At 49.3% G+C, this 23,427-nt stretch overlaps 1 protein-coding gene and 1 long non-coding RNA gene across 3 annotated transcripts in view; one reads left to right on the top strand and one right to left on the bottom strand.

Annotated features, from left to right (window-relative positions):
* Window positions 1-23,427, bottom strand: part of UBASH3B (ubiquitin associated and SH3 domain containing B) — a 73,539-nt gene that overhangs the window by 5,972 nt on the left and 44,140 nt on the right. The window contains exons 2-13 of one of the 2 annotated variants that reach the window (XM_080568074.1): window positions 21,442-21,499; window positions 20,653-20,839; window positions 19,972-20,170; window positions 17,336-17,505; window positions 15,030-15,238; window positions 8,026-8,161; window positions 7,499-7,619; window positions 6,463-6,585; window positions 4,590-4,682; window positions 3,783-3,927; window positions 1,113-1,219; window positions 51-160 (exon numbers count right to left, since the gene is read on the bottom strand). In XM_080568074.1, the coding sequence (XP_080424200.1) occupies window positions 51-160; window positions 1,113-1,219; window positions 3,783-3,927; window positions 4,590-4,682; window positions 6,463-6,585; window positions 7,499-7,619; window positions 8,026-8,161; window positions 15,030-15,238; window positions 17,336-17,505; window positions 19,972-20,170; window positions 20,653-20,839; window positions 21,442-21,499 (1,658 nt within the window). The remainder of the gene's footprint in view (window positions 1-50; window positions 161-1,112; window positions 1,220-3,782; window positions 3,928-4,589; window positions 4,683-6,462; window positions 6,586-7,498; window positions 7,620-8,025; window positions 8,162-15,029; window positions 15,239-17,335; window positions 17,506-19,971; window positions 20,171-20,652; window positions 20,840-21,441; window positions 21,500-23,427) is intronic. The other variant, XM_080568073.1, reaches the window with a different exon arrangement.
* The window catches only part of LOC308182836, a 77,646-nt gene that overhangs the window by 16,915 nt on the left and 37,304 nt on the right, over window positions 1-23,427 (top strand). Inside the window, exon 2 of the long non-coding RNA XR_013942116.1 lies at window positions 12,908-13,027. This is a non-coding gene — a long non-coding RNA (uncharacterized lncRNA). The remainder of the gene's footprint in view (window positions 1-12,907; window positions 13,028-23,427) is intronic.

The raw sequence follows: 23,427 nt of genomic DNA, 5'->3' as shown, positions 1-23,427 counted from the left end.
TCTTCTCTCTTTTTTAAAGCCAGTGAGCTTTACCCCTTGCTGGTAATTACCTTTCGGACCATCTGTACAAAGTCCTTGGAGTTCTGCGGCGAGAGCCCTTGGAGCTGGCAGGTACAAGCCTCCAGAGAGGACGCGTGTGCCACTATCAGGATGTTATTTCCTGAAACACAGCGAGAAATGCAGGCTGAGGTGGGAGATGAAGCCAGCTTTAGGGACGGGTGCCCAAGATCCAGCTGACCTTTTAAAATGTTCAAAGCAGGTTCAGTTTATTACATAAAAGCTCATTAAATTACGTGAATATGGGAAAAGGCATGGCTTAATGACTTATTTAGAGCATTTCTCAATTTTCAGGATTGATTAGTTCTGTGCTACTTATTTTTAAAATGGCTTTCTGAGGAAAACAGGAATTCCAGTGAGATTCCACCTGTCTTGTGAAAAAATGCTTTTCTTCTGTTTAAAAATTAATTCTGATTAAAACAAGCACTCCAGTCTCAGTTGCTGCTTTTTCACCCCAATTGCTTTAGATTTCCATTTCCAAGATCCTTTACACCCAACATCGCACGGTGCTATCAAGGCGTGTGTGCAAACTATTAAAATAACAGGTTTAGAATTTGGAAACGGATCAGCGAAATGAAATTAATGAGATCCCCAGAATTTTGGAACATCCTGTTCCCGTGCTGTGAATGCAAAATAGGAGCTAGAGATTTTTTTATTTCAGTGTTGCATTTGGAGAAACGTTCTGCAGTCTTCGTGGGTTATATGCTACAGAATAGCACAGATCGGGGGTGGAAGATGCCCCATCTGATCCTGGTAACAGACAGCAGGGTGCAAATAGCTTATTTATTCCCTGGAAGAAGACTGTTTGCATTGTCTGGGGGTCTGTAAAATACTTCTGCTACTGAAGCTGAAGGAGCTTTCCTGTAGGCTGAGCCTATCTAAACTCAGCTCTGACACGCACGGTTTAACCTGGTGTTTCCAACCCCTCTGGGAGAGGGGATGGGAGATTTGGTTGTGGGGTTTCACCTCCCCGAAGGGGGAAGGACTTTTGAGGAATATCAGCGTTCACATCCCAGGGAGCCTGTCTTTGTTCTCATCCCCTCTGGAGCACTTACCTTTGCCTTTACATTCACTGATGATTTCTTTTGTTACTTGGTAGCTTCTACTTATGTACGTATCATAAGATTCAGAAACCACTAACTTGCTGACGGGAATATGAGGTCTGCAAGCAGAAAAACAAGAATGGTAAATTAGGAGAAGAGGTAAAGTTGTAAGTGCAAGTGATGATTCCTATGAGCATATGTGTGTCTTTAACTCTCCTAATTTCCCAGATCCCCAGAGCTCAATGTCAGGACCACCGTGGGGATTTTTAAACTTCCAGACCGAGATGTTTACCTGTCTTCCATTAAGATATTTTTGATTAGTGGGGAAATTAAGAAATATCATGTGGACAGCTCAGAGGAGGCAGCCTGTAACATGCTGATTACAAACGTGTTACTTTTGCAATGCCATGCAGCGATGGCAACACCACTTTACATTTACACGTCCCTTGATCAATAGACTTCAGGGCTCATCCACCCAAATAAAGTGCGTGAAGGGCAGGAGAACAAAACGCACTGCTCTGCCAGGGCTTGCAGCCTGGTCGGAGGATGGGCAGCAACACCCGTGGCTGCTTCAGGAGAGCTGCAGTGCCTGCAGAAGGCAGATGCTGGCTCTCCTCAGTGCTCGTGTGCTTCAGTGCTGAAGGGCAGAGGCAGGCTGCTGCTTTGGCCATCTGTAAAGCTGCATTGCTGGGAAATGCCTGGAATTAGCTGGCCTCCTCCTGGGCCAGGGAGTTTAAGTGAATTGCCCGATGGGGCCCCGGGCAATCGTTCCAGCTGAAGCAGGTTGATGTGCGCGGAGCGGCACAGGATAGGAAGCAGAAAGCTGTGTTTTCCTGCTGTGGTGCAAGGAAAAGACCCAGCTTTTCCCTCCATTCGGTGTCCTGACATGTGCCCAGGAATCACCCGTGCGACAGGAGGTGAGAGCACCAGGAGGATGTCTCCTAATCCCCCATCAAACCAGCCGACCGCACACAAGCAGGCTCTTTCCTTATGCTGAGAATATTCCTTGCAGCCCTCCCGGCAGGCACGTGCTTTCTGGCGCAGCCAGGCTCCTGGTCCAGCTGCTCTGCTGAGCCTGAGCCACGTGAGAGCCTTTCAGGGACAAACACAGCGTGAGGACCTCTATTTAGATACCCTTGTGCTGGAATTTCAGACCAGAAGGATGTAACTCAAGTGGCTTTATGGTATATATAGGTATGAAAATAATCAGGTTTTTTTTTTAACGTTTCAGCTGCTTGCTTCACTTAAATGTTCTTAAACAGCCGGGTGTGCTGAGCCTACGGGAAACACCGGCGTTTCTGGTGATATCACAAACCACAAAAGCCGAGACACAAAATGTTTGTCACCAAGCCCATTTCGGTGGAAGTCCCGTGTGTGTGTGCTCTGTGTGCACTATAAAGGTTTTGTTTTCATCTGAGACTGCTCAGCCTGCGATCAGGCTCGTGCCAAAATAGAAAGGGCTGGTCTCTGCGAGAAGTCGTAGCGATACGGATATTTTGGTGGTGGAGGATTGGAAGCGTGTGACCTTTGGGGAGTTTCCTTCTTTTTGGGAGCTCTTCAAGCCTGGCTTGCATAAATGAATCATAAATTTGAGAGTAGGAAGCCCGAATAGACCATCCTGTCTTTCCTTTACCACATGACAATTTCTGCTGGGTTTTATTTAGCCTTTTTTGGTGCGGTTTATGGTAAAAAATGTAAAATGGGTGTGCTGGGCTGAGGGCAGCGTGGCAGAGCGAGGTGGGGATGTGGCACCCCACCAGGCACCGGCACTGATCCGGCAGCCGCAGGGCTGACCGGCAGAGCTGCCGAGCACCGCGCCGCTGGAGCCGAGCAAATAATCTGTATATTTCCCCGAGGAAGACACGAGGACAGATCGGTGGTATTTATCCATTCACCATTCAAATGTTTTTTAACCAGAAGATAGAAATAATCGCTGAGAAGTGATGAATCTTTTGTGTTTGCCTCCTTGATAGCAAATCTCTGAATTTTGATGATTCAGGAGACCCTGCATTCCTGGCAGTTGTAAACATGCTCCCCAGGATGTTGCAAAATGTACAGCTAAGATCCCTCACCACGGTAATCAGGGCAGACAGACAGACAAGCTTTTTCCCCTGGGGAAGGGCAGGGCAGGCATTACCGAACCCATGATGTGATTTCAGTCCATAAACACGATGGTCAGTGAACCGAGTCAGCAAAACTAATTCTGTTGTTTCCTCCAGACTCCAGATCAAGTAAGGCTGCACAGCCTTACACGGGTTCGTAAAAATCCCAAGTGTTAGGAAAAGAGCGAAAAAGCCCCAAACAAACAAACTTTGAGGATTTCCTGGGCATGTGAAAGGTGCACAGGAAGGAAGGAGGGCTGGAACGAGGGCCTCCATCATCAGCAATAAGCTGCACCTTGCCAGTGCCCTGGGGAATTTGGTTTATAATAAGCCATTCTCAGGTCATGCTCAATAGAGCAGCCTCCAGCCAGCTTTAAGTCAATTTTGGGAGCTTCAGCAGCTCTTCCAGCCACTGCTTAAATTTACAAATTCAGCAGAATGTTACTCTTTAAAACCAAATCCCAAATATCCATGTACCCACAATGGATAAATGGATATGTATCCATGTATCCGCAATGGATAAAATGGATAAACAAATCCCCAAAGCAATCCACGACCCCCTCACCCCCCTTTCTGCTACCTGTAGGTTGTATCAACGCTTAGAGTAGCTGCAGCTAAGTCCATGGGAGGTATCCAAGCAGGTAGTGTGTTCCCAGAGACCCACTTGGTCCATTCAAACAAGCCCGGCTCTATTCGAATTTTCAGGTTGTTCTCTTGTTGCATACCTGGAAAAGGGAGAAAAGGGACCAGGTATCAGTGAAAGCACCTGGGGGAGGTGAGACTTTGCAGCTTCAATACTTAAGTTCGATTAGAAATTATTTTTTTCTTCCTAAGTAGTAGCTATGAGAAGAGGAAGCAGTTGATACACGCACTTGGCATACGATGCACAGAGGCATGTAAACCTCTGGGCGGTAATTCCATGCAGTAACCTAGGTGTGACTGCGTTTTGGAGCTTTTTTCTGACCGTTTCCAGTGCCAGGAGATCTGATGTCCCATCACCATTCCCAGTTTGTGCAGAGCATTACTCTCACACCTGGTAGCACGCAGCATCGAGCAGCCGCAGGAGCACGGAGCTGGACGTGTCCCTTGCACACCTCTGGTTTCTGCAGGGCAGGCAAATCCCAACCCGGACCCACAGCTGGCGACGGGGCCAGCAAACCGCTTCCAGCACACCACTTCCCTACACGCTTGTCACACCATGCAATAAGAAAAGGGCTCCTTGCAGACGGCGTTGTTCTAACACGAAGTGCACTCCCGTGGAAATAATCCTCCCCCTGAATTACCATGTGCTTGCGTTCCCCATGCCAGGCTGCCTTTTATCTGGCTGCCAGTGTTTTTTCCCAGGAAGGGAGAAGAATGCAGCCTTTCCTGCTTGATGGGTTCTTACCTTTCAAGATGTTGTGTGCTGTCTGTACACACCGTAGGGACGGGGAGCTGTAGATGTAGTCTACAATGGTATTAGTTTCTAGCAAGGCTTCACCTGCAAGCAAGTTTTTAACACCCGTGAATAAAACCAGACAAATGGCGCCGTAACAGCAGGGTGCAGGTATCTGCCACCCCGCAAGGAGCTAAAGAAGCTTCCCAGCTGCACCGCTCGTGTTTTAGGAAATGAGTGTACCCATTGTATTTTACTGCTGCGGTGTGCACAGCTGTGGAACTGGGACACGTTTTTCTGCGTGTTGCTCCACGTGCATCTACGTACTTAACCAGTATGCAAAGAAAGCGCAGCAGCTTTTGCTCAGTTTGTCCTCTTACATTTAGCCAAAAAGCAAACAGCGCGCTGAGAAAAATAGTAGAGAGCTTGAATTTCATTTAATTTCATCTATAAGTCATAAATCAGAATGATTCAACTTAATTCAAACCCAACTTAATCCAATTGGCTCGATTCTTTGCTGGTATAAATTACCATTTCATTACACAGGTGGAAGATCACTGAAAATGAGATAAGAATCAACTCCACTATTCGGGTTATTAATATTCTTGCAAAGCCTAAGGGAGCCAGATGAGAACGGGACTCTGCTGAGCATTGCACGGACTTGCAGTAAGAGTTATGTTTTTGTTCTCTTTGAAGAGGCAGGGCACAAAGGTGGGAGCGAGAAGGGGTTATTAACCTCGACTTCACGGGTTTAACGATGGCTCTAACCATGTCAGAATGAGCTCGAAATCTCTTGAGAGAAGAGGGGCGATTTAGAAAGAGCGGCGCGTGCAGCAGCCTCCCGGCACGGGGATGCTCCTCATTTGCTTTGGTCGGAGGAGGAATTACGCTTCCAGCAGCCGTCAAGGTCAAGTCCATGGTGCTGCAGCGGGAGCGGGTGCCTGCAGACGGCTGGCACGTCGCAGCAGCGCGGGCAGCTTGGTGGCGCCTGGGTCACGTACGCGGCCGCGTGCTCGGCCCCATGTTATGACACCAGCAAAGTGTGCTGTGACGGCTCCCAGATTCGCCTTCTGTTCCGTGCGTGGTGCCAACCCTGATGCCACGCGGCCTGGAGAGCGATCGTCCTGCAGCGCCGTACGGTGATTTATTTTTGTTTAAAAAGCGAGTGTAATTTTAGCTGCCCTAGTTTGAATGTGACCAACGCGAAGGATTTGAATTTGGGAAAATGCTAAGTGCTGCTCTCTGAAGCTCACGTCCTTTGAAGGGCTTCTTTAATCCCAGTGCTCAATATCTGCTCCTTCACTACTGAATGATTTTCTCTCTATGCACGAAGCAACAGGCTCTGGAGTCGGGGACAAGGATGGGGGAGTTGGGGGCACACTGGAAATAATTTGGGCTGTGTTTTTGCCAGCATGAAGCCAGAGGGGCTGCTAAAAGTCCATTGGCCTAGTGAACTGCAGATCAAAATTCAGATTGTCATAATCAAGGGACGTGGATATTCTGCATGGGATGACCCTCACGTTCAGTGCTGCATTTCTCAGCGGCACTGGTAGCAGCATTTCCAGTGCAGCCCATGTACAGGGCAGTGACGAACGCTCTGCGATCGTACTGCTCGTGGCCGTGATTTTACAGCACGGCCTAGATCTCGTGCTTTGTCTTTTCTTCAGCTGCAGCAGCTGAATGAGACAAGGTTTTCTTTGAAAGAGGGGACTTGCCAGGGAAGTTGAAGGGACTTTGCAGATGTTCTTGAAACACCTAAATCCCGTTAGTTCGGGGCTCCTGATTCATTTTTTCCGCCTTGCGCTTTCTCTTTCTTTGTCTGGGTGTGTGGGAGGAAGAGAGCAAAGCGTCCTGGGCAAACTCCCGTCGGCTGGGGACAACTTACCTACAAGCCTTGCCTGCATACAGCCCAGCACGGTGATTGGCGCGTCTTTTTCATAATCCCTGAAACCGCCGCTTCTTTGAGGTAAGCTGTGAGGCATATTCAGGTTACTACGCATATACCTTCCTGCGAGGGAGAGGTCAGAAGCAGTTGCTGGAATTATTAGATCAGAGAGAGGCAGAGAGCATCACGCCTCTTTCCACCCTCTGTCACCACAACATCTGCATATTTACAGCCACGGGCTGTCGAGCAGTTTTTCCCGTGCAGAGCTATCAAGAATCTGACGAAATTAAGTTAAGCAGATGTATCAGGTCAAAATCAGCAGGGAATGTTACTTACGCTTTAAAGTTAGCTTTAGGACAGGTCTTTAATCGCCAGAAGCAAAATAATTTCCATCCCACACCAAATGAAACCCCTAATTTTATGCTTTTACAGGAGCCACAAACATCAGAGCTCTTCAGATGTAATTTGGATAGAAGGTAGTTGTAAAATCATCCCCTTTTCCAAGAATTTTGGCTACAAGGAATTGGTGTTTCTCAAATAGAAAAAGACTTTGTTGATAGATTTCCAGTCAGATCTAAAACCAACAGAGCCTGAAATTATGGTTGTATAGTTGTAGTTGTAGTCTGTAACTCAAGCATGTATGTATGTTGGGGCTTATGCCAGATTCAGCCTTCAGGACTTGTTTATAGTCTCATTATCAGCTTGCAATCTCCAATTTATGCCCTGAAAGGCTTTCTGAACCCTACCCGTAGTGGTGCAGTTCTCATTTAGGACTGAGAACCAGTCGTGCAAAGGAAGCTTTTCCTGGTTGCACTGGGGTTAGCACTGGACACTGACTACCAACATCATGACTTCATTTCCACGTGAAAGTGCCCTTTGGTGGGACTATTTTAATAGAATCCTTTCTTGCAACACTTTCCCAAATATCAGCAAACAAAGAATGTACTCCCTGGCTTTTGTTTCTGCTTCTGGCACTTGCCGCTCTCTTTCCTTTCTCTAAACCTGCAGCCTGAGAGACCCACAGGAGCTGACTCACCTTTGGCATCAAAGCACTGTGACAACCAGTACTTCCCAAAAACGACATCCATTCTCTCCCCGTGTCTGCAGACGAAAAGGCAGCGCTTCTGAGGCCCTGGCTGGCTGCTTATTCTCAGCGGCTGGAAGAAAAATGACAGGATGTTTGACCTGCATGAAAGTGCAAGTATTTTTCTGAGGTTTGGTTCACTAACAGCACTCAGGGCCAGACAGCCCTTGCTCTAGCCTAGTGCAGATGCGGGTACAGGAAACTCTTCTGAAGTTGGTATTTAGGCTGTTATAAAACTGCTAAAAGAAGCAGAGGATGGGGCCCTGCCGCTCCCTGCAAAGAGCAGCTTTAGGGACGGCGATGTCTTCTGTGCTCGCGGTTTACTGCGCCGTTCAAACGCTTGTAGAGAATCGTGAGCTGAAACTTCCAAGGCAGGCAGCGAAAGGAGACAAGAGGATAAGTTGTTGAGGAAAAAAAACAGTTGCTGGAGGCTTGCCGTGAAAAGCGCGTGTGATTTATGTGTGCGTGTGGGTCCCTACCTGCACGTTCTGGCAGATGATAGTGAGTGGCCCCGTGTCCCCAGGCCCCTGGTCTTCCTGCTGCCTTCTCTCCAGAGCTCCGTCGCTGAAAGCTTGAAGGGACGGGGAAGATGTAGTATTCAGAATCGAGTAGGACCTGCCAAAACCAGAAAGATGTTGGCTGTGGGAATGCTTTGTGCCCTCAGACTGGAGCAAGGCCATTTCTGTAGTCTGCAGGAACAGGTGATAATTGTTTTCGTTCGTATTATTACATTATCATTTTAGTTCTGCCTAGAGAGCACCTTGCTATGTGATGTACACACGTGAAGAGACAAACACGGTCTCAATTTCCTTAGAAACAGTTTCTCAGAACAGTCCCCACACGCTGGTCCGTGAGGCTCAGTCCTCTACTGCTCTCCTGGAAAGTGCCGAGGCCTTCCTCCCACCTCGCTAACATCACCCGGGGACCTGCTGCCCATTACTTACCGTGCTCTTGTGGACCAAAGTTTGGAAACTACAGAGAGTTTTCACTCGCCCTTGCTTTTTATATTTGTGGAGTGCTTGGTACAGCAGGGTTTGGTCTGGCCGCTGGCTGTGGGCTTGCTGTGATACGAATGTGAAATACAATAATTTGCCGAGCTAGTGGATTGTTTTTTTGGTACCATTTCCTATGTTAAATAAAACTGGAACATCCCTTTTTGTACTTGCAAGATACGGGCTGCGGGGTAGAGAGAATCAGCATGTGGAATCACTGGCTACCAGCTGAATGGCATCTCTTGTTTTGGCTGGGAGGAGGAAGGAAAATGCCCGTGCTTCACTGCCCAGGAGATACCGTGGAAGGATGGAGCACAGCCCTGCCTGTCGTGCTGGGCACTTTTCAGGGTTCCAGCACACAAAATAGCTTGTGTTGCCTTGTAGGGATGTGGCACGTTCAGTCTGGGTGGTGGGTTCTGCATTTTTCAGCGCTGTCTATTCCATTTCCCATCTACAGTGGGAATTTGTTCTCCCCAGTGCTTCCTGTTAAATGGAGCCGGAGGGACATTATAGATCCCGTTTTCCTTCAAGATGCTTATCTCGTGATGCTCTCTGAGCAAAGCTCTCATGCCCAGACATTCAAGGACTTTGCCCAAGACCCTGAGGAGTAAACTGACAGGCAATACAGAAGCTGCAGTGACCCTCTGCTGATTCGCATACATCGTATGGGCTACATTTGCTTAGTCATTAAAAAAACCCTTGTCAGTTAATGTATATGGTCATTGGCTTTGGCAGAAATAGTTGCCTTTGCTCGCACTTTTCAGTGCCTTAAAAATGTCACAAGTTGCTTCCTGACTAGCACCTAGCTGGGATAAAAACTCCGAGGGGTTTCTCATAGCTGTTAAAATAATACCGATGCCTCTACCAAAGGAACAAAAATAGGTCGTCTGCGTTTTTGTCGGTCCCTTATCTGGTGGAATTTGGGTGCAAGGATGAGCCTGAGGTACACGAGGCTATTCAGTCAGGGGGTGATGCTGCACGGGGGAGCAGGGGGTGGGTGCCAGCCCTGCTGGGACAGCGCTGCTGGTCCCCATCCAGCAGCGAGGATCAGCAGCCCCGCCGCAGCCACTGCGGGCACAGTCCCCTGGCAGCAGACAACCTCTCCAGCCCCCTGTACTCTTCCGGACCTGACCTTCTGAGGTTGGAGATTCTTATAAACGTGTTTGTTTTATTCACGGTGTTCCCAACAAGAGCTGAGCTTGCTCCAAGCAAGAGCTCCTCTCCAGGAGCTCGCTGCCCAGCTGCAGGCAGAACAATGGGGTCAGGGCAGCGAGTCCCTGCGGGTTACGCAGGGTACAGCTCCGAGGTGTAACAGGGGCGGTAGGTCTTGAAGAGGAGTTAAATGTAGGCAGGAGATCTTTGTGGATAAGCTGAGGGAAATACTACCAGGTGCTGGGGTGAGAAATCATGTCTAACCCTCCTCCTTAGAGCCTCTCCATCTGATAGATTGCGGGCAGAGCCGCACTCGGACCACGCTTCCAGCTGGCAGGGTAAGGCCAACCCCGATCCAGAGGCTGTGCGAGTGCAGGAGCGTGTGCCGAGCCCAGGGCAGCTCAGCCCTGCGCAGGGAGCACAGCCAGACCTTTATCCCTGTGTGGAGCGGTCAGCCTGGAGCGCGGGTGCGACCAGCTGCGCGGAGATGCATCCTCCCCGACCCGCAAACTCGGATATCTCTGCGTGAGAAGGATCTGAATTTCTTCCCGTCGTTGTTAGTGTACAAAGTGGATCCTGAGCCTGAGCTCTTTGTCTTTATTTCCGCATTGCTGCTTCCAGCCCCCTCCTGTCTCAGCCCTTTTCTCCTTTCTCCACGTGACGGTCTTTCAAGGACACTGGCTTAGCGAATATTAAGGATGCGTTTGGCTACCTGTCTTCCCTTTACCCTGAGGAGCTGCTGCACAATTTCTGAGACTTACTTTCTCTCTAAGCCCTTACCAAAAGGCCGTGGATGCTGGGCTATCTATTTAGAGATGCTAGGATTCACTGCAAACGGTGATGAGGCAAAGGCACACGATCTTGCTGTGCCCGGAGGAGAGCCACCAGCCTGACTTCAGTGGTACCTCCTTGATGCTGCTGGAAAACAGGAACCGCTGAAGCTCTTTCAGCTTAGTCATCTTCTCAGGCCAGGTCATTGTTCGGGAGCTTTTCCCAAAGGCTCGTGGTTCCTCCGCTTGGCAAACAGACGACAATGTCTTCTGTCTCCTGCACGGGGCAAGGGAGGCGCCTGGCCTTCCCGGCTCTCGGCAACACGCCGTGTCCTGGAGGCAGGGTCCTCCCGGCCAGGAAAGGCCCTTTGGAGAGCGGAGGGGCTGGAGCAGAGGATGGAGAGAGGGGCTCTGTGGTGGCACAGCGGTGCCAGTCCTCAGAGGTCAGAGAAGACCCCTCTGCCTTGCCCCTCGTTGCTGCCCGGGGGAGAGGGGTCCCCAGGGAAAGCGACCCTGCCGTTGTTGCAGAATGGGAAGGAGACAAAGTGGGGAAAAACCTCCTGAGGCACAAATACAGCTTGAAAAATTCGGGCTCTTTTTCCTCCCCCTGCTCCTTGTGCCAAGCCTGATTTCTCAGGCTTATTAAAGGGGCAAGGAACAGCTTTGGCCTCTCTCGGGGAGCTGAAATAGCCTGCTGTGTAATATCTATAGTGCTTCTAGCCACTTGGGGGTGGAGGAGGTGACTATTTCTGGCTCTGCTGGTAATGGAAAAAAAGCGCAGGGAATCATCGCAAGTTTTAGCTTTTGGGTAGCGCTGGGTCCGCAGATACAAAGATAGCATCTTTCCTTCAGCCGTATGCCTTTAAATGTATATGCAAGAGACCCATGGTATTGTGTGCTTGGTTTTTGTGGCTTCTGCGGGGCAAGTCAATGTGTGTACCTTCGCTGGGCTTCCCACTTCCTCTGGGCTCCGTGTGCCGAGGGTGGAGAATTTCTTTTGACTTGGTAGCCCACTAATTCACAGGCATGGAAAGCAGCTTAGAAAATATTCAATGGTTTGCTGGGGAGGTTTGAAGGTGTATATATATATATATAAATATATATATATATATACTGTACAGACTGGATCTGTAATTCAAATTCATTTCCAGTAGCTTCAACCCACCAGTAGCTTCTGCTGCTACCGGGAGAATATTTCCAGCTTGATATCACACAAGGGAAAAACCATTTTGTTTCTAACATACCTATGGCCAGGTCCCCTCCTAGGCTCAGTCAGAACAGATCTAGTGTCAGCGGTACAAATCTAGCCAGCTTCACCCCAAAGGAGAGTCTAGTGCTGGCTTCAGAAAGGCTATTTTTCACTTGCAGGACTCAGAACTAGCAGCAGAGCAGCCATGACGTGTCACTGACTCTCAGATCCTAAGATTTAGAGCAAACAAGTCCAGCTTTCCGAATGAGCATCTTTGGTTCATGCTTTTTGCTTTCTGAAGCTTTATCATGGAAAAAAAAAGGGAAAAAGAAACCAGCTGATCTTTTTGCATAACCTCATAGCTAAAGCTGGACCTGAAAGCACTGCTGGATGCCTTAACGTCGCCCTTCCTGCAGGGATGGCAGGAAGGGGTTACCCAGCCTTAGGATCTGGGTTGCATTGTGTGGGACACTACAGCAATTTGTCTTCCATTATTTTCCAACCAATAGCGCTGATCAGAGACTGAATGTTTCCCCTCATTGTCCCTAGCAGCTCCAATCTCTGGCACGAGAAGAAAGCACACCAGGAAGTGCCACAGCCAGCAGAGAAGAGTTCTTTAGGTGTATGGAAAACCCTTGGGGTCTGCAGAACAGAAGTGATTCCACTCCGATTTTAGAAGACAGGGAAAGAATTCAGCCCTGGAGGCTCTCAAGACACAACCTGGTTTCACGGGCAGTGACTCTGCTGCTGAAAGCAGAGCCCTTTCTGCCCTATTAAATGGCTCGCCAGGCTTGTCTCTTACTGATGGCAGCCTGTTGGTCTGCAGCCGAGGTACAGACCTTCCTGCAGGGCAGGGATGTCGTTTTGTTCTGTGAAGTGCAAGGTCTGTGCCGGGCAGAGCTCCTGAGGCACCACTGGGATATTAGCCATAAAACCACCTCCTGCAGAGGCCAGGATTCAGCTTCTGCATCGTCTGAGTAGTGCAACAGGGAAACCTTTTTCAGGAGAAATGTTCAAAAGCTGATAAGGTGCTGGCAACCGTATTTTGCTCTATGAACGGTTTGATCAAACATCCCAGAATAGCACTTTGCCTGTCATTTCTCCTGCGTGGTATAAGTAGGGTGCTGCAGCCCGGAGTGAGCTGTGTTTCAGTGATGATCTCAATAATGCGTGATTTTCACTTGAAGAATGCAGTCTCTTGTGACTAGGAGGGAAAGCTCAATGGCTCTTCTTTCTTTCTTTCTTTCTTCCTCTGCAGGGATGAAACAGGACGTGGCTGTGTACACAGGGGCGGCACAAACCAGCCACAGCATCCTCGGTCCCAAGGCTGTGAACTGGATCCCATCTCCTCCACCACAGCAGTTCCCCTGCAGTCCTGGTGAGTACTGCCATGCTTTCTTTCACGTCTATGAAATGAAGGTGCCCGTGCCCCATTCTTCTCCTACCAAGAGGATCCTGCTGTGAATACCTTGGCCTAGACGTCAGTGGGGCTTAGGTTGTCCTTGGCTTGCTCTATTGTTTTGACCAAATGACATTCTGTAACCTAATATTCCCCGCGGGAAGCTGTTGTGTAAAATGAGACTGTTTCCGGGTATGTAATAACGTTTTTGATAAATGCTCCATATTGCATGCTCCTGTTCCTGATTTATAGTCTTTAGTGGTAATCAGGGAAGGGGCATTTCCTTTCTTTGCTTGCCTGGAGACAAAGCGGTCCTGGAGGTACAAAACATTTGGCTTTCCTTTTAGTCGCTGCTGCAATAATAATTCTTTCCCATGCTAAGTCTCTAGGCCTCAAAACCCTTCCAGGTACTGTTGGAAGAAAAGTAAAATCCACTAGAGCATGGTGCTGCAGTATTTGTGGACCTGAGGCTATTTTGGCTGGCAAATTTTAGGAGAAGAAAGGACAATTTTGCTGGATTGCAGATGGGGAGGTTCTGGATTAAGTCCTGCCTTCAAACAAACTTGCTGGTTGACTTTGTCCATGCGTCTTGATTTTAATTTATTTAAGCCCTGGTTATTGGAGGTCTTTTCTTTGCGTGGAATGGAAGATGAGTTGAAGTTTGGTGATGGATACAGGGCAGGTAGGTCTGTTCTGTTTGGCTACCATCCGAATGAAAGCCCTTTACTAGCGGTGGCCACTTCTCAAAGGGCAGGCAGAAAGACAATAGATGGTTGTGACAAGAGGGGCGAACAAGTGATCTCTCGCTATGCTTGTCCCTGCCTGGCAGTCTTCTGGGTTGGGCAGGGCTCGGGGTTAAGCCAGGACTGGTTTGTAGAAGGGCAGTGGTTGTGGCAGCCACATCTGGAGGCCAGCCTGAAAGCTGCAATTGTCCCGCGCCTGCTTGCCATCTGCCCTTCACCAGGACACGTGTGAAGCCTGACGAGTCACAGACAAAATAAAAAGACTGCACGTCACCTTTGCTCTTTTGTTTCCTGCATTTTGCTCGGTTTGAAGAGTTGCTGGATCAGCTTCTGCTAAGTGCTGAATAAGGTCGGGTCTTGTTGTGCTGACACGGGTTATCATGCTTTCCCTTTCTGCACGCAGACCCTCCCACAGGTCATGTTTGCCTGCTGAAATCCGAAATACGAACTGTTTGCATTTGGTTCTGTATCTCCTTCCGCTCCCTCTGTAACTTGCTGGTGTGACCAGAGCCAAACCCGCGCACCGGTGCACTGTTTGCCAGGGGGTCAGCAGGCAGGAACGTGCCTCTCCGCTCCCCTTGTCATCTTGTGCTCCTGCATACAAAATACTCCCTGTTCTCCAGATGGCTTTAGGTGCTTTGGGATGCAGACAGCCCTGTGGGGCTTGCAGGAGTGCCCAGACCCACAGGTTTTACTGCTCTTCAACTAATTCCCACCAAAAGCAAGAAGTAATAAGGCATAACCTTGTTCAAAACGAGGTTCTCACTGAAGCCAGTGTCAGGCAGGCGACTAACCACTTCCGAAAGTCTTGCTAAGTATCTTCAGAAACCTTGCTGACCCCAAGCCCTTTTCTCCTGGAATTACACACAACACACCTCACCTCCCAGATTAATGCTCGGATTTAAACCTTCCTGATCCTGCTGCCACCACCGAGGTGCCCACGCAGCGGTGGCTCTGCCGTGGCCATCTGCTCCAGCTCTGGGAACCAGCAGCAGCGATCCTGTGAGTAACAGTTGCTGTAATGTCTTAGCTAAATAAATCACATCATCCTCCAGTCCCATGCATTGGGCTGGCATCCGCTCTTCCTTTGCTTACGAGATGGGGCTTTGTGTGCCCAATGTTTCCCCCAGGTGACCTTCTCAGCAGCCCTGGGAGACTTTTCACTTACCCAGGTGAGATCCCGGCTGCTGAGCCCCCTTTTTACAGTGACAGAAACTGAATGGAGCGGCTTTACCTACCCGTGAAACACCCAGGTCCCGCATTCATCCGCCTTCGTGATGTAATTTTCAGGCAGCAGCCCAGAGCAGCCAGTTGCAAGGGAAATGCCATAAATCCAGCCCTCACTTGTACTGGTTTGTTCCACTGGGGACATGAAAATAAAATCCCCTGGGACCAGCTCGAGTTCATCGTCATTCTGGGGTGTGTAAGGGTAGATCACTTGCAGAGTCTGGGGGAGAAACAGAAGCACAAATGAATGAAAGGGTTGTTAATGGCAGGGAATCTTCAGCAGAGTGGGGCAGGAGTGCTCCCGTACCAAACCTTTAACATGTGCTCGGTGTAAACAGCTCTCCTTACAATGCAGCACTTTGTGCTTTGTCCAGGGAAGCTTTACCTTGAGGGAATTCCTACTGCTTCCCACTCTTTGGTGTTGGAAAGCTTTTCTCGGTACTGACTCCTTCCTCCCTCTGATTCCAGCCATGTCTTTGATAACCAGAAGGGAAAGGAGGGGATGGCTTTTCAGAGGGAGCAGAAACATGACTGCGTGCTTAAAGTGGTCTGTTAAAAACGGAACTGAACTCTTAGTGTGAGCTGGAATTCACACGGTTCTCGTGGTCAGTGGCCGCTGTCGCTGTACCTACTTATGCTGAAAGAGCAGCTGTCATTGCTGCTGCTTTTGAAGTCGAGGCAGAGCCAGTCGGGGGACAGCAGGTCTGAGTGTGTGACATGCTGCTCCTGAGCTGCGTGTTCACAGGTGTGAGAAGCACTGAGACGCGGCCGCCTGCTTTTCTTTGTATTTCCTAACGTGAAAAAGTTAAAAGGTGGGGCAAAGCTCAGCGAATGTAATTCCGTAATCCTCTCCTCGCTAGGGCGTGAGGAATGCACGCGTATTAAATGTCTGTCAGCGACTTTCCCTGGAAATGGCTGCAGCAGCGTCTCGGTTAAAAGGAGAACAAACGCGTTACTGTCCCTGGGCCAGTCTAACTTCTGCAACAGTGTCATGCAAAGACAAACCATGATCTGGTGAGCAGCTCTGATCTGCCGGTGGTGTCGGACCGGTTGCTCACCAATCCTTCTAGATATTTGTGGTATCTTGAAAGGCAGATGGAAACCAGTCACCGTCACCTGATACCACAGGGCCCGAACTCTCGCAGGCGGCTGCCTGGAGTTCGATGTGCGAAGCTGTGAGCTGGTTCTCAGCAGCACCTCCCTGCGTGATCGGTGGCGGTGCTGAGCACTTGCAGCTTCCACAGGACAAGATGACACTTGGACAGGAAAGGAGGCAGTCATGTGTGGATATATGGCTTGGGCCGGGTCAGAGAGCCGTGCATGAGAGACTTCAGCTCTCCAGAAGCTTTGGCAGTTTGTTTCCTCCACGGGGTATCGTGTGCTGGGCTAAAATCATTGTTTCCCACTTTGCCACAGGTTTTCTTTGTCTAATTCTGGACTGTGCACGTTGGTGGGATTAATCACCCCAGCCTTAGGAGTGTAGGTAGCCACCAGAGCCTGAGCAGGCAGCTTCTGGAGGTTTCCTCCTCCAGGAGTTGATTCATCTCATCCCCAGATAGACATCTCAGATGGGACAGATGACGCTCTTGTGGAGGTGCCTGTTTGTCCGCACTGACTGCGAAGGGAGCCTCGGGTGAGTGGCTCAGGCTTAGATGTCTACTTGGGGGTATTTACAGGGAGGTGGGACAAATCTCACACGTGGTTTCTCTGTGCCCAAGGTCTCAATTTACAGAACTTTTTTCTTTTCTTTCCATATATTGTGTCAGAAAACAATACTGAGAAAACTGTGGTAAGAGACTTAGGCAGTGCAGCTGTAGAATCCATGAGTACTTGAAGTATTTAGGCCATGAAGGTAAAGGTTTCTTGAACAATGAAACCAAATGCTGTGATTGATGGCTAGAGTTCAGGTTAAGATACACTGGCCTGGCTCTGGAGAGATCGGGGCAATTTACATCGAGCTAACAGGAGGGTCGTTGTTAGAATGAATTAATCCAGCAGGAAATCGTTCCTGCAAGAAATGAGATGGGGCGGGGGGGAAAGCAAGTCTAGATGGCATGAGTAAAGCAAAACAGGCGAGATGCTCTGTTGGTCCAGCTGACTGGTGGGATGTGGGAGATCTATGTTCTTGTGGACTGATGGAAATTCTTTAATGTCTGTGTAGTCTGTGCTGCGTATCTGGGCTCAGCACAGCTCCTCATGCAGCTCACAACCTGTGAGCACTGCTGAGCCACAAATGCAGCTAGAACAGCCTGCAGTTCTGCTAGATCCTCCTTTTTTTTTGGTCTTTTTGGACCGAAACAAACTCTAAGAACCGTACCTCGTGGTTAACGAAGCGTATGTCTCGGGAGAATATCGCAGCGACCCAGTCGCAGCCCAGCTTGACGTCGATGTTCTGCGCCAGCTTCTCCAGCGTGGGCAGGTGGCTGGTTTGGAAGTGGTAGGCCAGCGTCACGTGGAGCTGCTTCTTGTGGGGCTCCACGTGAACATCTGCAACAAGAAGATGACGGTTATCAACAAGGGGCTGCCACGATGAGCAGCTTTTCTAAGGTGTAAGGGTGTCTGTCACCTCTGAACAGGAGCAGAACTTCTCGAGATAGCTTAAGTGGAAAAATTGTGTAGGTCAGTTTGTGGAAAGGCTTTGGGGAAGTCAGATATGGGTGCTCTATATAGGCAGTACCTTGGATCAAGTGATTGGATTTGTGGCCTGATTCAGTCCTTAGTCACACCGGGGTGGTAGACAAGGCATCCACGCCAAACTGCCAACGCTCATTTGCATTCAGAAGAAAAGGGGTGTCTGGATGGTGTGATAGCAATTACTGTAATTTTGGGTCTTCTGCTAAAAAAGAGACTTTTCCAGGTAAGGGGTAGCCTTTTTTTCATTGGCAGCTGAGGCTTTCTCCAAAATAAGCAAGTAAAAAAGCATATTTTTTACTGTCCCTCCTCTGTTCTCTCTCTTACATTATATATCAGAAATCCATAGAGTTTACAGGTTCATGCAAGTTGATGAGATCTTTTTCCTGGACATTAACTGGGTTACCAGTTCACCCACTGAGGGTAAGGTGTTCCAAAATCATGAAAGCAGAAGTTGGTAAGATAATTACCAGCTGATTCCAAAATGATCCCGTAGAAAAAGAAACTGTATTAGGAAGAGAGTCAAGGAAGCAGAAAGGTGAAAATACGTGAAACACTGGGACTCTCCCAGTGGATGTGGAAATCATTGGATGCATTGTTTGCATGTAATTTACTCTTGCTTATTCAACCAAAAATTGCAATTAAATTTGACTGATTATTCAGTCACAATTGCAGCTATTCAGAGACTTGGCTCCAAATGCCAGCCAGGGGTAGCTTTGCGAGCTCATCCATCTTGTTTTGATCAGCACGAAAAAAATATGCTGTGGATCTCTGAAGAAGCCCCAGAGACTTTAATGTGATAACTTGACCAAGCTGTGGACTGCAATGCAGCAAAGAGCTTCCCCTCAGAAAGAACTGACCAGTTTGGTCCAAATTGGAGCTGTTGCAGGGCTAGAAGTCTGCTGGAAGCTGCTGGTGCCTCCTTCTCTTCTGGGTCAGCATTTTTGGGGTACGCAGTGCCCCTTCTGGCTGTGTTGTTCTGGATGGTAACGTACACTGAAGGGAACGCTTGCACTGCTCTCACGTGGCTGCAGCAGTTCTGGGACCTGGCTAACATCTTTGTGCTTGTTGCTGCCGTCCAAAACGTGCACTTGTAATGCTAACAGCTATTTCCTCCCTCTTCTAAGGGGAAGAAAAGTTCTAGGTCACCATCAGGTGGAAGCAGTGCCTTTCAGAGGTGCGATGAACCTATGACACCTCTGTACCTCTTCCTCTGAAACAGGGCAGCCACCTGGAGCTGTTCTGCAAGGTGTCGCGGGCTGCCTGTCTAGATGGAGACACTGCAGGGGCTCGGCCGTTGCTGTACCTTGATGCACTTAAGCTCCAGGATAAGCCTGCGAGAAGGAAGGACCAAGTGTTGTGGCTGGGCCACGAGGTTTGGAAAGGGCACCTCAGGTCTTCTCGCCGAGCCCTGGGTGTGCATCTCAGAAATGCAGCAAAGACCCAAAGGCAGAGGAAAGTTTTGTGACAGCGGCTCGAGGTAGTGAGAGGAGCAGGAAACGCTCAGCCTCGCGGGCTGTGTCTAGCTGAAAGGTTAAGGAACCGCCAAATGTCAACTTCCCCTTCAGGAGATAACACTTGAGACTAAGTGCGAGGTGATCTTTAAACTGAAAAAGCCCTGAAAAACAAGGCACCCAGCAGGGTGCTCCTCTCAGGCTCTTAGCCCTCAGGCCACCCTTTCTGCAGCTTGCAGGTATCGCTGCTTTTCTGTGGGCAGCCCTGACATTTAGCTCCCCGTGTGTACTCACATTAATTGGGTATTCTCCCGTTGCCCAGTCATGGTGAACCATCACAGCATCGATAAGGTAGCGAGACAGATGACCTTTGAAATGGCCACTGTGAGGAGCGTGGGCTTTCATGTGATGCAGCATCACGGTCCTCGGTATCTCAAGTTAAATTACACAGCTGGACTAAGACCGCTGCTTGCTGGGTGAGTGGTCATTTAATATATATATATTTTAATAACAAATGTAATTCTTGGCATGAGAAAAATACCTCAGTGCAGTAAAATGCAGCTGATTGTAATTATTTTTCTGATGTGGCAGAGAGAAATGTAACGTCTTGTAGTAAAAGGAGCCCTGTATCAGGGCTGATACATCAGCCTGGCTTGGGAAGAGTTCTTTTAGGAAAAAAAATACTCATCTTCTCGTCTCCTCTTCCTCAGGAGCAGTCTGTTAGGAGAGCCACTTGTGCTGGGGTTAATTCTTGGTGAGGAACCTCTGCATGGGCTGCTCCTTCAGCTCCTCTTTGCAAGGGTTTGCACGAGCGAGCCCAAGCCCTGACCAAGCTGTGAACGCTCGGTGGCTGCCTGCAGTCACTCACCTGCTTTGGAGGCTGCCTCTGCAGCGAAGTCTGCAGCAAACTTCTTGAGCACCTCAGCACTTTCTTCCTTGACAAAAAGCCCGATGAAATTCGAGGACGTGTAGAGCTCCAGAGGCAGAGGGGCAGGGAACTTGCATTTCCACCGCATCACAGTGGCCTGCAGAGCTTCAGTGAGAGCGTCGACCTTGCTGTCCTCGCACTGCCGAAGGAAAGAGGACAAGCATTGCTCAGAACTGAGCCTTACGCCTGTGCTTAGTTCTGTAGCGCACTCAGAGAAAGGAAGGGCTTGGGTGGCTGAGCAGGAAGGGTAGAAAAAGCCTGGGCCGCAGAAATAGGGGTCAGACATCATCTGTCCCCCCCTTGCCCCTGAAGCAGGATCAGCTGTCCCAAAGTAACCTGCCTAACCTCACTCCCTGTGCTGCCTATTCGCATGTTAACAATCACTGGAGGTTGTGAGAATTTGGTCTGCTGCTCCTCCCTGAAAACAACTTGCTTACAGACCAGTTACCTCCCCGACAAGCCCAGGCATCAGGCGGTTCTGGTCCTAACACCCCTGAACTCTGAGCACAAAAACCCGCCTGCAGCGACCGAACCAAGCGTGCAGCACTTCCAGCCCGAGCCTGGCGTGGGCCGCTCATCAACGCATGCATAAAGGCAGCAAAAAGAGGAGCTCTGGTTTACCATAAAGAACTGGCAAAGGGTGATATGTGGGAAAATGTTGTGAGCTTTGTTCTTCCCACAGATCTGCTTTGACTGCTGCCAGAACTCAGAGAGCTTCTGAGCCAGGGGGCCGGTGGGGCGCAGGTAGAGGACGTACTCCCGGGGCAGGGTGTCATCGAGGAATGGGTCACCCACATGGGAGAACAGCCTGAGGGGGAGAAAGAAGTGTTAGACTGACATACAAAGGCTTTTTTTTTTTTTTTTTTCCCCAGCAAAATCAGCTTGCCCTGTCCTCACTCCCTTTCCTTCTTCCTTTATGGAAAAAATCAGCTCTTACGGGTCAGGCAGAGAGCTGCGCTGTCTCTCTTGCAGCCCATTACCGCTCCTAAGTAACACAGAAAATGGGTTTTTAGTTTCAGACCGAGGCTCTCAAGATCTACCCTCCGTCACTGCTTCTGCCTCGCTGACATTCGCTGTACAAAACACGGCAGGGAAAGCACTGGAAATTGCTCAACATCTTCAAGAAGGTGGCTCTCGGTTTTGTGTTTAGGCACCAGGGTGGAGAGCAGCAGTTCCTTTCTCTCACCTTTCTGTTGCTATTACGTGCGATCACAAACTCCCTCAGACAAGGCTTGCTTCTTGGTTGCTTATTTGCAGCACTTAAATAATAGGTCTCTAATTTTGCTACTGCTTTCCAGACAATGCCCCTGTTAAAACTTCTGCCATAACATTTTACATTCTGCTGGCTAAAATCTTAGCCTTTCAGTTCACTGATTTCTTTTTCTCTTTTGAACATTTATTACTTCATACCAACCAGTCGCATGCTGCTTGAACGCTTCTTCCACCTGTTGACGCCAGTGCTTTTTGTCTGAAAAGAAAGCAAAAAAAAAAAAAGACTGTTTCAGTGATGCTGGCTTATACGGATACAGCCTCATCTATTGTTCGAGCCGAGCAAGACAGACATCTTTAATCTCACATTAGCTAGGAGCTAAGTTCTGCCTTAATTCCCTCCAAGTAGGGTTACACATTGTGAATACTTACAGGAAAACTGAGTCAAATTTTGGGGTGAAGCCTAGGGTGATTAAAATAATTACAGCCATACCCCAAGCATCCAAACCAAGCGCATCGTGTGTTGCCAGTCTAGTCCTGCAATTATTTAGCTGAACCTCTGGATTTTCCCTGGTGCTTTTCTGGACAGTGAAGTGCCTTCTAGCAGACCTCTAGCTAATGGCATTTAATGGCCTCTGCGCTGGGCATTTGCTCGGCAGGGAAATGAAAAGGGTTGGCTCTGAGGCGCAGGCACTGCAGTGGCACCGAGGACAAGAGAAATTCAGCTGCCACCAGGGGGCACAAACCCGAGATTTTTCAGGTTAGAATAACCTGCCAAAATTTGCCAGCGCTCTTCAGTCCTTATTGCATGAATGTGCACTTCTGCTTTGTTTTTTTTTTTTTCCCCTCCAGGATGCCTAAATATCCCTTTTCCCTCAGCTATTAGCACCAAAGTCTTCTGTTAAGCAAGTTGTTCAGCTGCAGAACAAACCAGTGCGGTGCTGCCTTTTTATCCCAGCAGTTTTCCAAATGCTCTGCATCAGCACCGAAATGCAGCTGTGGTTCAGCTCAGCTTTGTAACGCCAGAGACTGCCAAAACGAAGAACTCACCCAGAATCCAGGAGGCATAAATGTGTAGCAAAAAATATGAATGAAGGAGGCAGAAAAGGATAGAAATTTTAGGGCCTTGAGGCAGAATCGGGCCCTTGGCTGGGTGTCGGGAGGCAAACTCCCCATCAGTAGGTGATTTCAGAGCTTTCTACTTAAGGAACGAAGGGCACTGTTGCTCTCAGACAAGTGCTACAGATGCGGTAGGAAGGAGGTCACCCTGAAAGGGATGTTGGTTTAATCTAATTCACAACAGGTAACCCCTCGGCACGTGCTTGTGCAAAGTGGTGTGGGTGGAGGAAGGCCTGAGGATCACACAGCCTTCGCAGGAGGCAACAACGGGGTCTCTGGGCAGCTCTGCCCCGAAGCCAGGGAAGGAATCCCCCGAAGCAGCAGTGCCAGAGAGGGATCCACATCCTACAAACCCACCGCGCTGCACCGATCGGGGCATATTTCCCAGCGTCAGACAGCAGGGAAGGCAGCCAGGCACCGGTGCAGCTCCTGCCGAGGGCAGAGCCCTGTGGCTGCTGCTCTGCTTGAGGAGCAAGAGCAGACACACAGTCCTGGGGCTGACAAAGGCAACAGCCAGTTTTATTCTCCTGTTGTTAATTTGGCCGAAGCAGCTGCCTCCATTTTGCTCTGTGGGTTGGATGTTGTGTCTCCGAGCTGTTAACGACACAAAATCTGACCGAGGATAGGAAAAGTTTCAGTTTCCAGTGGCCAGCCTCAAGCCGTAACCTAATCTCGCTGAATATGGTGTGTTACAGCCTAATAATAATTCAAAAAGCTTGCTGACATCCTTAAGCCATAGGCAATGTGTCTGGCCCAAGGGACAGGCTCGGTGTGCTGCATACCCTGTACTGTCGGCTGCGTGGAGGTGCTGGGGGTTGGCCGTAAAAAATGGGTGCAAGGGAGGGCGAAGGGTCATGACTGCAGGGCCCAGGGCCTTGGCTGTAGGATTAGGGCAGCAGGGACCCTCCGGCATTTCTTGCTCCTGCCCGCAGTGCCCTGCAGGACATGTGCTGAGCTTCCGCTGCCCTTTCTGGGTGCAGCGATGACTTCTGAAAGCACTCCGATAACCAGGCGGGAGGACGAAACGTTACCCGCTTGGTCAGAGACGCGTGTTGTTGACTCAGCTGT

This window comes from Anser brachyrhynchus (genome assembly GCF_964034855.1).
Source record: "Anser brachyrhynchus genome assembly, chromosome: 25".
NCBI lineage: Eukaryota > Metazoa > Chordata > Aves > Anseriformes > Anatidae > Anser > Anser brachyrhynchus.
This window is presented reverse-complemented; position numbering and strand designations above follow the sequence as displayed.